The sequence below is a fragment of the Paramisgurnus dabryanus genome, chromosome 3 (genome assembly GCF_030506205.2).
Source record: "Paramisgurnus dabryanus chromosome 3, PD_genome_1.1, whole genome shotgun sequence".
Classification (NCBI taxonomy): Eukaryota; Metazoa; Chordata; class Actinopteri; order Cypriniformes; family Cobitidae; genus Paramisgurnus; species Paramisgurnus dabryanus.
Genome location: NC_133339.1, coordinates 20,692,630 through 20,709,463, shown reverse-complemented (window position 1 = coordinate 20,709,463; position 16,834 = coordinate 20,692,630). Strand labels below are relative to the sequence as shown.

General features: G+C 39.0%; 1 protein-coding gene across 2 annotated transcripts in view; it reads left to right on the top strand.

The window, feature by feature from the left end:
• The window catches only part of tanc2a (tetratricopeptide repeat, ankyrin repeat and coiled-coil containing 2a), a 147,824-nt gene that overhangs the window by 117,739 nt on the left and 13,251 nt on the right, over nucleotides 1–16,834 (top strand). For both annotated transcript variants that reach the window (XM_065252740.2, XM_065252741.2), the window contains 12 exons: nucleotides 3,279–3,468; nucleotides 4,032–4,280; nucleotides 8,030–8,158; nucleotides 10,796–11,077; nucleotides 12,328–12,455; nucleotides 14,233–14,464; nucleotides 14,552–14,721; nucleotides 14,875–15,153; nucleotides 15,604–15,935; nucleotides 16,028–16,136; nucleotides 16,228–16,350; nucleotides 16,468–16,704. In XM_065252740.2, coding sequence (XP_065108812.1) covers nucleotides 3,279–3,468; nucleotides 4,032–4,280; nucleotides 8,030–8,158; nucleotides 10,796–11,077; nucleotides 12,328–12,455; nucleotides 14,233–14,464; nucleotides 14,552–14,721; nucleotides 14,875–15,153; nucleotides 15,604–15,935; nucleotides 16,028–16,136; nucleotides 16,228–16,350; nucleotides 16,468–16,704 — 2,460 coding nt within the window. The remainder of the gene's footprint in view (nucleotides 1–3,278; nucleotides 3,469–4,031; nucleotides 4,281–8,029; nucleotides 8,159–10,795; nucleotides 11,078–12,327; nucleotides 12,456–14,232; nucleotides 14,465–14,551; nucleotides 14,722–14,874; nucleotides 15,154–15,603; nucleotides 15,936–16,027; nucleotides 16,137–16,227; nucleotides 16,351–16,467; nucleotides 16,705–16,834) is intronic.

Genomic DNA, 16,834 nt, shown 5'->3' with positions numbered 1-16,834 from the left:
ACAGAACAACAACTGAGTTAATAAAGTTTATAAAGATTCTGTTTATTGTTTTCTCTCCATCCATCCATTTATTTGTTTTCTATCTATCCAAGCATCTATCTATCATCTACCTATCCATCCACTTATCCATTTATCTATCCATCTATCTTTCCATACATCCATTCATCTATCTGTCCATATGTCCATCTATCCAAGCATCTATCTATCATATGTCTATCCATCCGTCCATCTTTACATCCGTCTGTCGGTCCATCTATCAATCTATTTGTTTTCTATCCAATCAACCATCCATTTGTTTATCCATCTGTTCATACGTCCATCTATACATCTTTTTGTTTTCTGTCTATCCATCCATCCATTCATCCATCCATCCATCCATCCATCTATCTATCTATTTGTTTTCTATCTAGCCGTCCATCCATCTATCCATCCATTTGTTATCTATCCATCCGTCCATCCATCTATCCATCTATTTGTTTTCTACCTATCCAAGCATCCATCCAACCATCTACCCATCCATCTGTTCATACGTCCATCTATACATCTTTTTGTTTTCTGTCTATCCATCCATCCATCCAACCATCCATCCATCTATCTATCTATTTGTTTTCTATCTAGCCGTCCATCCATCTATCCATCCATTTGTTATCTATCCATCCGTTCATCCATCTATCCATCTATTTGTTTTCTACCTATCCAAGCATCCATCCAACCATCTACCTATCCATCTGTTCATACGTCCATCTATACATCTTTTTGTTTTCTGTCTATCCATCCATCCATCCATCCATCCATCTATCTATCTATTTGTTTTCTATCTAGCCGTCCATCCATCTATCCATCCATTTGTTATCTATCCATCCGTCTATCCATCTATCTATCCATCTATTTGTTTTCTACCTATCCAAGCATCCATCCAACCATCTACCTATCCATCTGTTCATACGTCCATCTATACATCTTTTTGTTTTCTATCCATCCATCCATCCATCCATCCATCTATCTATCTATCTATCTATCTATTTGTTTTCTATTTAGCAGTCCATCCATCTATCCATCTATTTGTTTTCTATCTATCATCCATCCATCCATTCATCTATCCATCCATTTGTTATCTACCTATCTATCTATCTATCTATCTATCTATCTATCTATCTATCTATCTATCTATCTATCTATCTATCTATCTATCTATCTATCTATCTATCTATCTATCTATCTATCTATCTATCTATCTATCTTCCATCTATCTATCCATCCATCTATTTGTTTTCTATCTATCCGTCCATCCATCTATCCATCTATTTGTTTTCTATCCATCCGTCCATCCATCTATCCATCTATTTGTTTTCTATCTATCATCCATCCATCCATTCATCTATCCATTTATTTGTTTCAATCTATCTTTCCATCCATCTATCCATCTATTTGTTTTCTATCTATCCGTCCATCCATCTATCCATCTATTTGTTTTCTATCTAACCGTCCATCCATCTATTCATCTATTTGTTTTCCTTCCATTCGTCCGTCCATCCGTCCCTCCATCCATCCATCTATCCATCCATTTGTTATCTATCTATCTATCTATCTATCTATCTATCTATCTATCTATCTATCTATCTATCTATCTATCTATCTATCTATCTATCTATCTATCTATCTATCTATCTATCTGTTTTCTATCTATCCGTCCATCCATCTATCTGTTTTCTATCTATCCGTCCATCCATCTATCTGTTTTCTATCTATCCGTCCATCCATCTATCTGTTTTCTATCTATCCGTCCATCCATCTATCCATCTATTTGTTTTCTACCTATCCAAGCATCCATCTGTTCATACGTCTATCTATACATCTTTTTGTTTTCTATCTATCCATCCATCCATCAATCCATCTATCTATCTATTTGTTTTCTATCTAGCCGTCCATCCATCTATCCATCCATTTTTTTTCTATCTATCTATCATCCATCCTTCCATCCATCCATTCATCTATCCATCTATTTGTTTCTATCTATCTGTCCATCCATCTATCCATCTATTTGTTTTCTATCTATCCGTCCATCCATCTATCCATCTACTTGTTTTCTATCTATCCGTCCATCCATCTATCCATCTATTTGTTTTCTATCCATCCACTTATCCATCTATCCATCCATCTATCTTTCCATGCATCCATCCATGTATTTATCTATCCATCCATCCATCCATCCATCCACCTATTTGTTTTCTGTCTATCTTATCCATTCATTCGTCCATCTATCCATCAATTTGTTTTCTATCCATCCATCCATCTATCCATCAAACATTGTTACCCATTTACTACTGTATAAGACATAAACTGGCACGGTTCATTCAAGGTGATTTATATCCAGTTCTCTTTTTTTTCATAAGAACTCATCGTTTCTGTTTCTTTATGTTTCTCACTTTGTTTGTCTCTTGAAATTCAATATGCCACCCTGTTAGGGTTTTGTTCATCTTACGACCACATTATGACAGACTCTTACTCCAAAATAACACGCCGTCTGCTTCCTTTTTCCATTTGGTTACGAGTTGAAAATTTAAAGTTCTGTCAGTTATATACCATTAAGCGAAAAACAATGTATTGAATAACATAATATTGAGTCACTGTGGAAAGATTGTCTGCGTAAGCCATAAAAAGAGATAATTTCACATGGGTATGCAGCACTCAGCAGAAATATAGAGCTGCACTGTATCATTATATACCAGAGAGCAGATTTCCACTTCTGTGGGCTTTTTTGTATGTGAAAGTCATTCAGTGGCGCTGCAGTGGTGAACTGATCGAGCAGAAATATTTGTGACCCAGTCTGTAAACCCAGCTAACGTCATTTGATTGTGATTTATTGTTTTCTACATAAAATCCTCCTACATAATGTAAATAACATACTGCGAAAAATAACCTTGATATCTTTAATATTGCCATGTCAAAGATTGGAATGAATATTTAAGAAGCCATGAAAGGCAATGACTACTTTGAGCCTCTCAATGTTATTTAGATTACAGTATGAGACTTTAGCCTGGATTTCTCAGACAGGGTCACATTTATACAGTGTATATATACAACATTTTTCCTTTGAGTTGGCATTGAATATGTATAAAAGTACACAAGCTTTAATAATGATTCTGCACCTGTTGGACAATAAAGTATTTTGGTACCTTTGGCTTGCTCAATGCATATGTGATATTGGACTTTACTTTCCCTTAATAATTTATGTTCTGTCTGTTTCTCATTTATTCTCGCTCTTTTCTTATCTTCAGGCCATCTCCATGACCCAGAGGATCAGCCCTTGCTCTAGTTTAGCTAGCAGCACAGCATCACCTCCTGCTGGCAGCCCCTGCTCCACATTGCCCGCCGGAGTCCCGGGTACCACGGGCTCCCGTGACTGTGCTTACGGATCTATCACAAGCCCCACCTCTACACTGGAGAGCAGAGACAGCGGCATTATAGGTAATGTGTTTTGTTGGACACGGTAAGATAACTTTTTAGGTAACACATTTAGACTGGCTTTGCCTTAGAAAAGTCTTTTATTGAATAGATCTGTACTGAATTATTTACCACATAAGAAAACGACTGTTTAGCTCCAGGCCTGAGAAGAAATCGGTAGCCGTAAAGTTAAGTTATATAGAGTGGGCTTTTCAGTTCACTTTGTAAAGTAAACTGTGATCTTTTGGACACTTTTCAATTTAAACTTATTTAAATGGTGCTTTTCACAGTTTTGCATTGTTGCAAAGCATCTTCACAGTAAATCCGTATTTGTACAGGCGGTAAAACAATAAGTAAAAACGGAAGCTTTGGAAATATGTCCAACACTTGGTATTATTGCAAACTACATGCACATTCCCAATACCAACTGCAAATACAGTTGTCTGTAGGTTTGCATTTTGACATTAATACTACTAAGCACATGTAGCCGTTTTTTTTCATATAAGCAATACTAACAATAAAATAATAGTCTATATGAAATCATATGTACTGAAAGATTATAAATATTTCTCATCTCTCTCCACCAGCAACGCTCACAAGTTACTCTGAGAATGCCGAACATGGTAAACACAGTGAGAGTTCACGGGGCAGTCTAAAACTCTGGCAGGCACAGAAGTCAATGGGCGCGGACTCCTTTCTGTACCGTGTGGATGAAAACATGGCCGCCTCGACGTACAGCCTCAACAAAATTCCAGAGAGAAGCCTGGAACATTCTGTATCTCACTCCGCCCACTCCATCCCTCTCTACCTCATGCCCCGCCCCAATTCTGTGGCCGGTAAGTCAACATTAAATTTCATTGGCTGGTATGGAAATTTTATACTAGCATTCTGCACTATATATGAAGATTTGGTTCCAAAACGTGATAAATTAAAAGTAGTGTATTTTGGTGCATTATTGTATCAGCTCAGTATTTAAAAATAAATTCTTAATTCTATGCAAAATCCGATATCCGCCGTGTTATTCTGTCATCTTTTCTCCCTTTTTTCCAAAACACGATAAACGCTAGTCCTCCTTCTCTGCAGAATGCAATAAATCCGCTCAACAAATCACAGCGCTCCATTCCATGCATTGTAAACATTAATGACAGTGCTTTGAATGCACACTGAATCCCAGTTTTCCTCATCTACTTTGCGATCAACAAACAAACAAAACAAAATAATACTTTTGATGGCATTGATAAACCTGTGGTGGTTTTCCGTGACAGGAAAGAAACGTAAGACATCAACATCTAATAATTTACGTGAAAGGCACTCAGGCGAAGGAAAAATGCCGGCTGTTGCTTGTTCTTCCGACAGCATCAAGCTTCTGTCATGCTAACACTTTGACCCCAGTGGGTCTTATGAAAAACTTTCCATTATTTTACTCGAAGTTAACGAAAATCAAGCAGGACCAAAACATTTTACAGCTGATTGCTGTCAAAAAAGTATAGCGACGAAGTCCCAAGGATGACAGCAGCAATGACAGTGTTCTTAATATGACAAAATAAGTGTTTTGATTAATGCCATTAATGTTAATTTTTTAAATCCGTGTATTCCAATAGTCAACTAAATGAATATAACATGGCAAAGATGAATGCACATTTATATATTGATTCAATAGATTTATAGCATTTTGGGGAAAAAAACATGTCATGTATTTATTGCATTTTGCGGGAAAAATTATCAGTTTTTATAATAAATCTTTGAAAATCAAATTATAAATTTGAATTTTGTATGTTATTATAACTTAAAGATGCTTTGTGAAAGTTTGTAACAGAAAATAGTGGTTTTCATCTCGTCACATTCTTGGTATAGAAAACACATTTTACCCAGGTTAATCAAAATGGATTTATTTTATTTAGTTTGAGACCAAACTTCTAGTCCTTTCCAAGCCCTTACATTCATCTCATACACGTGTGAATGTTTGCACTCAGCTCTGTGTGAAGCCCGTTCTGCTTGGGGTCTTTGAACATGTCTGTTCACTGGATGGTGAAGTCCAGAGAGAGGAAATATCCCACATAATCTTCCCCTCAAAGTCAGCGGACACGTGTTTCCAATCGTTTTTAAATGTCAAGGTCACTAAAGGGGTGCAGTGATTACTCTGAGAGCAAGGGAAGTGCCCCTCTTTCGAGTTTTATGGGCCATTTGAGCTCTGAAGCGGGTCCGGGCCCTGTAACTGCAAAGCAAGGACATCTGTGTCAATCTCCTACAGGTTTTATGAATGGTTTTAGCTCCTGGTTTTAATGTGTGAGCTTAATGTGAATCTCCATCTCTCCCTGCAGTACGATGTTTGATGTAAGCAGAACTGTCAGCTTCAGGGTATTATAAAGAGTAAAACTATGAATGCAATTAAAGTGATTTTCTGTTTGTCTACACTCTTAAGTAAATCTTTGTTCATCTGGGGATATATTCCTAGTGCTGGTTCATCCCCTAAATAACATGGAAAGATGCTGTTAAGGTTCTGTTAAAAGTCCCAGATCATGAATATAAATTATCCACGGTGCTGCTACTTTCTTTCTGCAAAAGGGCGGCGGTTTTGCATTCATGCTGGTCTCTGGGTTAGACGGTGGGGTTACTGCGATGGTTAAAGAGCACTGTGTGATTGAAGCACTCATTTACAGCCCTCATATAAACCTGTAGGGAAGATAAAAAGGTCAAGGTACCCTGCAGCGACAGACACCATGTCCCGTTCTGTCTTAAAGAGCACCTATTATGCCCATTTTTACAGGATCTAATAGAAGTCTTAGATGTGCCCAGAATGTGTCTGTGAAGTTTCAACTCAAAAAAACACACAGGTCATTTGTTATAGCATGTCCAAAATACCCCTATTTGGCACGCTTTTTTATGTCTGTACCTTTGAATGCAAATGAGCTACTGCTTTTGATCGATAAGATTTCTATTATTACAGTCTGAGACAAAAGTATCTCACTATTGAGATATGGCGGACAGCGTCCAACCCACTGAAGGTGGAAACTATGGTATCTAGAGGTTAGTGGCTGTGGGTGGGACTTTATCATTGTGATGTCACATTGCATGTCTAATGAGACTGCTTTGGTTGTATGGGAATTAAAAAAGAAGGAGTGGGTGGATTTTTTTTATTGTATGGTGTCAACACACATGTTTGTCCAAACACCTTGTAAAAGTAAATTTTGCATAATAGGAGCCCTTTAACACACATGCTCTCTACAATAGAGTAAAACGAGTGAGTGACATGATCTTTTGTTTTCTCTCTCGCTACAAACAGTTGCACATCCTCTGCACATTCAAGTGTAAATTGCATACAAGCTTTCTGGTGCACAGCCACTATGGTGGTGTAAAACCAAAGTCCTTGTGACGCAGTTTGAACGTCCATAAATTCAGCGACACAGTGATGCTAGTCAGACCGTCTGCAGTGCAGATGTAGGGTGTGGAAGACGTTTTTAATATCTCATATTGATGCTTTAGATTTATATCCCTCATAAAAGTTTACTACGGTAACCGTATCTTTTGTTAATAAACCATACAGGTATAAATAATTATAATAATAATAACGGACGTGATATAAATATTTATTTACTATTATCTATAGGTATTGCTGCTGCTCATACTACGAGCAGTAACCACTTGAACGTTTCCCATGCCATTCATACTATAGGTGGGATAAATACCTTACATTGTATGTTTGTTGAGGACAGATGCAGCATTTTTTTTTCAAGACATAAGATTTGTTATTTTTTTCGAATCCTGTAAAATGTGTGATGGTGGCCCTAAGCCTTATCCGTGAACCAAAATATCACCGGGACCTGGAATGTGTTTTCTTTTTTACTTGGGCCAGTAAAGGTACATTCACCTTATAAGCGACTTTGTCGCAGTGTATCACTCGTCTCTTTTAAAATAGGAATTTTTTAATCAGGTTGTCATAAATGAGTACCGTTCACTCGAGTACCAGACGAGAGACGGATGACGTGAACTCCACTGCTTCGATCTTATTGGTAGTCGCTCCCGAAACGTAAATAATTCGCATAAAGTTAAACATTTTTCAACTTTTTCGCATGACTGGACACGCCCCATCCAGTCACCAATGGTCACTGTTGCTCGTGTTGTCGGAAGTGGCCAAACTTTCATTGAAATCAGTGAGATGGTGACGCTCTGCTACTGCTTGTCGCTGCTAGTCTGAATGCAGCTTAAAGGGATAGTTTGGCCAAAAACTAAGCTGTCCATCATTTTTTCAGACGAACACATTTTCAGTTATTTTAGAAAATGTTTAAATCTTTCAGTTAATCAAATGAAAAATTAAGGGGTCCACGTCCTTTAAATCCAAAAAATGTGCATGCATCCTTCACAAAATAAATCAAAATGGCTCCAGGAAAAATAATGTATGAGAACGCAGTGTCTTTCTGACACAGCTGATCAGAGGATGTGTTGAAATTTTCATTTCTGTCAGATTTGTTAGTGACCAACAGTGCAGATTCATCTCTCTCTCTCTCTCTCTCTCTCTCTCTCTCTCTCTCTCTCTCTCTCTCTCTCTCTCTCTCTCTCTCTCTCTCTCTCTCTCTCTCTCTCTCAGCCACTAGTTCAGCCCACCTGGAAGATCTTGCATACCTGGATGAACAGAGGCAGGCTCCACTACGCACATCTTTGCGCATGCCACGCCAAAACTCTGGTTCCAGTCGCTCTGGGCAGGCTGATATGAGAGGTTTGTGTACTTCTTTGCGTTTTAGTGCACATGTTTTAATCACATAAACCTTTATCTCTTTCACATGACTTTATTAAGATCCCAAAACAGGTCACTCAGTGATGGTTATGGTTTTAACACATTGACCATATTGACTCTGGGAACACATTACCAGATCTCATCTACTTTTGCTCTACAAGTTAAATGTTTAAGTACACCTACTTATTGTTCAATGAGGAATGCAGTACTAAAAAAGAATGTGTGCTGTATAGACTTAGAGTTTAAAAATAATAGTTATGCGTCCTATACTTTAGAGGCTTCAAAGTAGCCGCAGGTTGCGTAGATTACAGCTCTGCACACTCCAGGCATTCTCTCAACCAACTTTATGAGGTGCATCCGCGAATGCCCATGTATTTTGGGAAGGTGCTGGCTGGCACATCCATTCCAGTATATACATAACATTTTAGTTTAGCAAAACATTAGGTTGTGGGCATACAAGACAGGTACAGCAGGGGTCATTTACGAATTGCAGTTAAAACCCTCAACACGCTCCACAGCTCTTCCACAGATTTTTCCTCAACTTGCCGTTCTCTGTTTCTCCTTTGGGCTGCTGTGCCATAATCTGTCTCCTGTCCATGTATCGACTTCCTGTTAGCAGCAGCTCTGGCTAATGGCATCTGTCTGAGCTCAGCCTGCTGTCCTGAGCTCACAGTCAAGGCTCCATGCATCCTAAATCAAGCTCACAGGCTGGGTGGGAGTAAGCTGTGATCAGTCTGGGTCTGTTTGTCTGTGGTTGAAAAATGAAATGTTGGATCCTCGGGTTTCTTGGAAGAAATTGCCCATTTGGAAATGGATTTGGATGTCACAAATGATGGAGTCTTTTGAAAGAAAAAAGCAGTGTAATTTTTTCGAAAGACCTTCTGTCAAAATAGACAAGTCGTGACTTAGCCATTAAATATTGTGGGTGCCATTAAAAGCCACTACTGATGTACTTTCACTGCAGGTTCTTTCATGTCCTCTTTCGCGTAAATTTTAATACTAATAATGATATTTAATTGTGAAAATGATGTGAGGAAGTTAACCAGCCGTGACGGTACCTGTTTTAATAGATACAAATATGTGCACGCCACAGGCTCTGTTGTGCTACTAACTCTTTATTACAACCCTACCCATCGTTTTATAGCAGTTCTGATGGTTTCTCATGCTTTTTATTACTTGACTGTACTGTAGTTTGTGTAAGCATCCATATGATCTCATAAAGGTCACCCCCCGCGTAACCCCACCCACCTCCATATGCTAATGCACAGATAAGGAATTCACTTTGTTATGGCTACTTAACAGTCCACATGCTAATTTGGTGATTTGAAAGGAATAATAAACCCGTCATACGTGTTGCTGAATAAGCTCGATGAGAAGAACATCCATTATAGAGCCTTCTAGAATAATTAATGAATAATAAATGATTAAAAATTACATGCCAGTACCTGCTTTGAAATGACGCTTTGAGTTGTGATAGCCGTTAATATTATCAATGATCAGGATTAACCGTTTGTTGTAGTTATGCTTCGGTTCATTTGATGATAAATGTGAGAGTAATGAAGATTACACGAGTGAGTATGAATATTAGATGAGGATTGTTTTAATGAATATTAAGGGTCTTTATAATGAGGCTTACAGTGTGATTGATTGCAAGCGTATGTGGTGGATTAAACGGATGAATATAAATTTCGTTACATGCACGCTTGCAATGTTTTTGACAGATAATCTGTTTGTAAAAGCAACAAGCAGGGTTTTTTCAGGGGTGGGTTTCTGTAACCATGGCAACAGCTGAGCCATTCCTCCACACAGGTTCTTGGGGTGGCAGCTGATCTGTTATTTCAGCTGTATTTTCTGTATTACATTAACGGGTCAAGACACCCCATTGACGACCGTTGATTTATGATGTTTCACACCGCAGCTACTGTACAGCTTGCGAAAACTGATGGTGCTGGTTGTGGGGCCATTGCAGATAAAACATCTCCCCCTGTTGGTTAAGAATGGTAACTGCAATCCTTAATGCATTCATTGATTCTCAAACTTTTTACCCTAATGTTCTCCTACCACCCCTGCCAAACAAAATTCATGACACAAAACAATCTCAAACTTTGAATTTGAATTAAACAAAACATTAAATTATACAATGTAGCGCTGTTGGTTAGTTGTCTTATTTTTCTGACGTTAAACTGCACAGATTGTATGATAAATTAATAATTTTTTTATCATAAAAAAGTGAAACCCCCCTGGCACCATCTCAAAATGGCTGTGAAGTCTAAAGTAAAAATGTCACCAAGTGTGTGAAAACCCAGCTGAAGTCATTTTTTTGTGATTTACTGTTTTCTACATAAAATCATCCCACAAAATGTAACGACCATTCTGTAAAAATACAACCTAAATATCTTTAATACTTACTAAGTAAGACCCGGTCAAAGATTGAAATCAATGAAAAATCAAATTTTGATGCCCCCTAATCTACAGTCTGAATTTTACAGGGTCACTTGTCGACATCAAAGCCCCCAAATTAATGTATTCGTAATGCATCCATTGTAAATGATATGTATAGAAAGATTATATAAATAAAAAAACCTATTGTTTTTGTTCCCTATTTTTCCCACGATGCAGTGCGCTTCGCTCCATACCGACCACCGGACATCGCCCTAAAGCCGCTTCTCTTCGAAGTGCCCAGCCTCACGCCCGAGACAGTCTTCACCGGCCGAGATTGGCTCTTCCAGGAAGTCGACGCTTGTCTTCGCAGCAGCGAGCCCACCGCCAATCAAGGTGTTGTTATTGTCGGCAGCGTGGGATTCGGCAAAACAGCCATCATCTCTCGTTTGGTGGCTATGTGCTGCCACGGTAACCGCATGAGACAGATCACCTCTGACAGCCCACATGCCTCCCCAAAACGTGAGTGGACAGTTAGATGCTTATTAGATTAGATGCCAATTGCGCAATAAATTATTTCCAAGTGAAACAGGATAGTCGTGAGGAAAAATGTGGGTTTATCAACAATTGATTACACATCCATATCACATACCTGAATGTAGCAGGGTGGTTAAACAGAAAGAAGATATTAGATTTTAAGTGTATGTACAGCAGCGCATCACTTACTGTAACTAGTTGTGTGCACATCTCTCATTCCTGTCTTACACTGCAAAATAATGACTTTCTTACTTAGTATTTTTGTCTTGTTTTCAGTACAAATATCTAAAACATTCTTAAAGGAAAACACCACAGTTTTTCAATATTTTACTATGTTTTTATCTCAACTTTGATGAATTAATACATACCTATCTTTTTTCAATGCATGCACTTTTTATCTTTGTACAGCGCATCTTGAATGTGTTAGCATTTAGCCTAGCCACATTCATTCCTATGGCTCCAAACAAAAGTTTTCATTTGTGCCACCATACTTACTCGTGTAACTACTCATGTAACAGTCTTTAAATAGGGAAAACATGGAAGTGTTTGGTGGCTCCTAAAATTATCCCTGTTTGGAGCCATAGGAATGAATGGGGCTATGCTAAATGCTAACACATTCACAAGGCGCTGTACAAAGTTTAAAAGTGTATTGAAAAAAGATAGGTATGTATTAATTTGCCAAAGTTGAGGTAAGAACATAGGACAATATTGAAAAACTGTGGTGTTTTCCTTTAAATCAAGATGCATTTTCTTGATGAGCAAAATTAAGAAAATGTCAAAAAGTTTTGTAGACAAAAAAAATATATAAAATTTAAGTGAATTTATTTTATATTTGTGCTTAAAAAGAGCAAAAAATCTGCCAATGGTGTAAGAAAAAATTCTTACTTTTTTTTCCTTAAACACTTAATTCAATTTATTATTTTTTTTGCTTGTTTTAAGCGCAAATTCACTAATTGTATATTTTTTGTCTAAAAACTAGACTTATTTTTAGTGCTGGGCAAAGATTAATCGCGATTAATCACATACAAAATAAAAGTGGGTTTTTTTGCATAATATATGTGTGTGTACTGTGTGTGATTATTATGTATATTTAACCACAAACACATACATTCATTTCAGATTTTTGTTTATATATATATAATAAAAAAAATGTATATATCATATAGAATATATACAAAGTGCAAATATTAAAAATGTTCACAAGCCTGATTTATTCAATGTCTTTTTTATTTCAGATGGTGACACTCTGCCCCTCAGCCAGCCTCAGTCCGCTCACGGCACTTTGGTCGGAGGGAGCAGCTGTCCAGGCACACCGGAGATGCGGAGACGCCAGGAGGAGTCTCTAAGGAGGCTGGCTTCACAGGTGCCCACTTATAGCAACATGACAGACCTCTTCATCTATCTTCTTTTATTCATTTCTTTTTCTGTCTCTGACTTATTTTATTCATTTACTCCTACTCTCATTATTTCTCTTCTCTCCCCTGTTTCCCTCTATTCTTATTGAGCACAGAGGTTTATTGCGGCTCTGTTGCCTTATCAAATATTTATATCCGAAGAGTCTCCCAGCACAGCCATTAGATATACTGAGTGCTCTGCATGGTTAATGATCTCATGCTTTTGAACACGAACACACACACACACACACACACACACACACACACACACACACACACACACACACACACACACACACACACACACACACATACACACTTCATGATGAAGTGAAGTCTAGTAAGTAGCGATCTTAGGACGTTGGAATAAGGCCATTGATGCACTCAAACTCTGTAATGTTTTATGCATTATGAAACCCCTCCATCGTCCCAAAGTTTCAAAGCTTTCAATCTTTCTCTGGTTTTAATATTCATTGTGTTCTTAAGCTTAAAGCGGTTCTCGCTTGTGACTTTTTTATTTTCTTTGTCTAAACCTACATTTACTTGCACTGTGTTTTGTACACCTATCTGTGAAATCCAGGCTAAAGTCTCATAATCTAATGATGAGATTAGGGGCATCAAAGTTTGATTTCATTCTTTGACATGACCTTATTAAATATATCAAGGTTATATTTTCATAGAATTATTTTTACATTATGTAGTGATTTTATGTAGTAAAAATGACTTTAAGAGGGTTTTCGCATATATTATGATAAATTATATACACTAGTATACATTTATTATTAATATCTACTACATATAATTTTTTACCCTTAAGTGACATATATTTTTTGAAAATATGCTAATTTTCTAGCTCCCCTTGAATTAAACATTTGATTTTTACCATTTTGGAATCCATTCAGCTGATCTCCAGGTCTGGGGCTACCACTTTTAGCATAGCTTAGCATAATCCATTGAATCTGATTAGACCATTAGCATCACGCTTTAAAAATAACCAAAGAGTTTTGATATTTTTCCTTTTTAAAACTTCACTCTTGACTCTTCTGTAGTTACATCTTTGTACCAAGACGACAGAAAGTTAAAATTTTCTAAGCCGATATGGCTGGCAACTATTCTCTCATTCTGGCGTAATAATCAAGGACTTTGCTGCCGTAACATGGCTGTACTCTCATTTTGGCGAATTAATCAAGGACTTTGCTGCCGTAACATGGCTGCAGGAGGCGCAATGATATTACGCAGCAGCCGAAAATTGTCCCCTTAGTAACTTTCAATAGCAGGGGACGATTTTCGGGCACTACGTAATATCATTGCGCCTCCTGCAGCAATGTTACGGCAGCAAAGTCCTTGGTTATTACACCAGAATGAGAGTATAGTTCCTAGCCATATCTGCCTTGAAAATCGCAGCTTTTAATTTTCTGTCGGTCTTAGTACACAATGTAACTACAGAAGAGTCAAATACTCTTCAGGGTTTTTTTTGCCGTGATGCTAATGGTCTAATCAGATTCTATGGATTGTGCTAAGCTATGCCAAAAGTTGTAGCGTCAGAACAGGAGATCAGCTGAATGATTCCAAAACTGTAAGAATCAAATGTTTAACTCTAGGGGAGCTGGAAAATTAGAATATTTTTAAAAAAAAATTGATTATCCGTTTAAGTCAGCTAAAGTTTTGCTTTGTAACCCTGTGCATGCGTATACATTATTTCCGCTGTCCATATTCTGAATCTCACTACTTTCTCCCGTCCTGTAGGTGGTGGCGTACCATTACTGCCAGTCAGATAACGCTTACACCTGCCTGGTGCCCGAGTTTGTTCATAACGTGGCAGCGCTGTTATGCAGGGCACCTCAAATGCAGGCCTACCGAGATCTGCTGCTGCGCCAGCCGCATCTACAGAGCACGCTCAGCCTGCGATCTTGTGTGCAGGACCCTTTTAATGCTTTCCGCAGGGGTCTGTTGGAACCACTGGAAATCCTGCATAGTGGTACGTACACGCATTCATGCCACACACCCAATATACGTAATAATTTGTGTAAACACAGGGCTTCACACGTTGACTGATATTTTTCAGAGAGGAAGATTGCATGTGAGGAGAATCTTATCATCTTGATTGACGGGTTGAATGAGGCGGAGTTCCATAAACCGGATTACGGGGAGACCATTGTTTCCTTCCTGTGTAAAACTATCGAGCGCTTCCCTCCTTGGCTTAAACTGGTGGTCACTGTCAGAACGACGTTACAGGTTACAAAATTTTCTGTCTGCCTATCGTTCCTTTCGAAGTGTTTTGTCCTCTAGGAGAATATGTAAAGCTGTTTTCAATCATTATATAATCAGATTTCCAAATTTTTATTTGTCATTTGAACATTCGTGACCCTGTCTCTTTTTCTATCGCAGGATGTGACTCGCCCATTGCCATTCCATCGGATCTCTCTAGATCGGCTGGATGAGAGCGATGCCATCGATGCTGACCTTCAAGGCTACATACTGCATCGCCTGCACTCCAGCCCGGAGATTCAGAATAACGTGGCGCTTAATGGCAAACTGGACAATGCGGCCTTCACCAAACTCAGCGCTCATCTGAAGAGTCTGAGCCGGGGCTCCTACCTATACCTGAAGCTGACACTGGACCTCATTGAAAAGGGCTATCTTGTCCTCAAAAGCTCCAGCTATAAGGTCAGAGCTCATTCACACTTCATATCAGTGAGTTTTAATATATGCACCATTTGGTTGAAATGCAGCGTGGCATAGTGGTCTAAGCAATATTTGAAACATTGAGCCGCAATGCTCATGCAGTCTCATAAATTTAAAGGGATACTCCAGCCAAATATCAAAATTACCCCATGATTTTCTCACCCTCAAGCAATCCGAGACGAACTCAGACGAACACATTTTGAGTTATTTTAGAGAAAGTCTTTGCTTTTCCAAGCTTTATAATGGTAGAAAACGGGGATCAGGGAACAACTTCTGACTTTAAACTCCATTTTTTCATACTTCTCAGTCTTTTTAGTCGAGCACGGCACAAAAGAAATATGAATATAAAACATATATAATGCATTGGGAATGGTGTACATCATGTCTAAAAATGTGTTTTTTGTTAATGTAAATGTGATGTTTTGTACCCAGGTGGTTCCAGTAAATCTGGCTGAGCTCTACCTGCTGCAGCTGAACATGCGCTTTCCCACGCAGTCATCATTCGAGCGCGTTCTTCCACTGCTTAACATAGCCGTGGCCTCGCTGCACCCGTTAACCGACGAGCAGGCGTTCGGCGCCGTCAATGCCGGCGTGGTGCGAGGAGCGGCTCTCGACTGGGATGATTTCCAGCAGAGATCCGAACTCCTTTCACCGTTCCTTGTGAAGAGACGTGACGGCACGCGCATGTTTGTCCACCCCTCGTTCAGAGAGTGGCTCATATGGAGAGAGGACGGAGAGAAGACCAAGTTCCTCTGTGACCCCAGGTTAGTAGCCGAGTGGAAATTTTGTGGGTTGCCCAACCGTACGGTACATCAACCATACTAATACTAAAACGTTTATTTCTGGGTTTCTTCAGGAGCGGACACACACTGCTTGCGTTCTGGTTTTCAAGGCAAGAGGGGAAACTCAATCGGCAACAGACCCTTGAGCTCGGTCACCACATTCTCAAAGCTCACATCTTTAAGGTGTGCACAGATTACGAATGATTTTAAGCTTAACTGCATTGCGTTTTGCATGGATGAGTAACCGCAGTGTGAATGAATGTCTTATACGCAGGGCCTGAGTAAGAAGATTGGGGTTTCTTCATCAGTTCTGCAGGGGTTGTGGATTTCACACAGTTCAGAAGGGCTTTCTGCTGCTTTGGCTTCACTGAGAAACCTCTACACGCCTAACATCAAGGTATAAGTGGACATCATCATTTAAACAAATATTGATTTCTCATAAACAATTTTTTTTTATATTCACATTACATTTACATCTTTGGCTTTCATTTAAATACTTCACGTCTTTCTCCAGGTATCTCGACTGCTGATTATGGGCGGGGCTAATGTAAACTATCGCACAGAGGTGTTAAATAATGCCCCTATCCTCTGCGTGCACGCCCACCTGGGCTACCTTGAGACGGTAGCTCTGCTGTTGGAGTTTGGGGCCGAGCCGGAGGGAGTTTCAGAGAGCGGACTCACCCCTCTTGGCTACGCAGCCTCTGCGGGACACCTGTCCATCGTCACTGCCCTCTGCAGCAGAAAAGCGAAGGTCAGTAGTGACACTCCTAAATGGATCGCTTGGCGGTCGTACAACCATTAATTGAGTTTCGCCTAACCATAACATTGTTTTGTATTCGTTGCCAGTTATTACTCAACTCTGATGTTTCTTCTCTCTGATA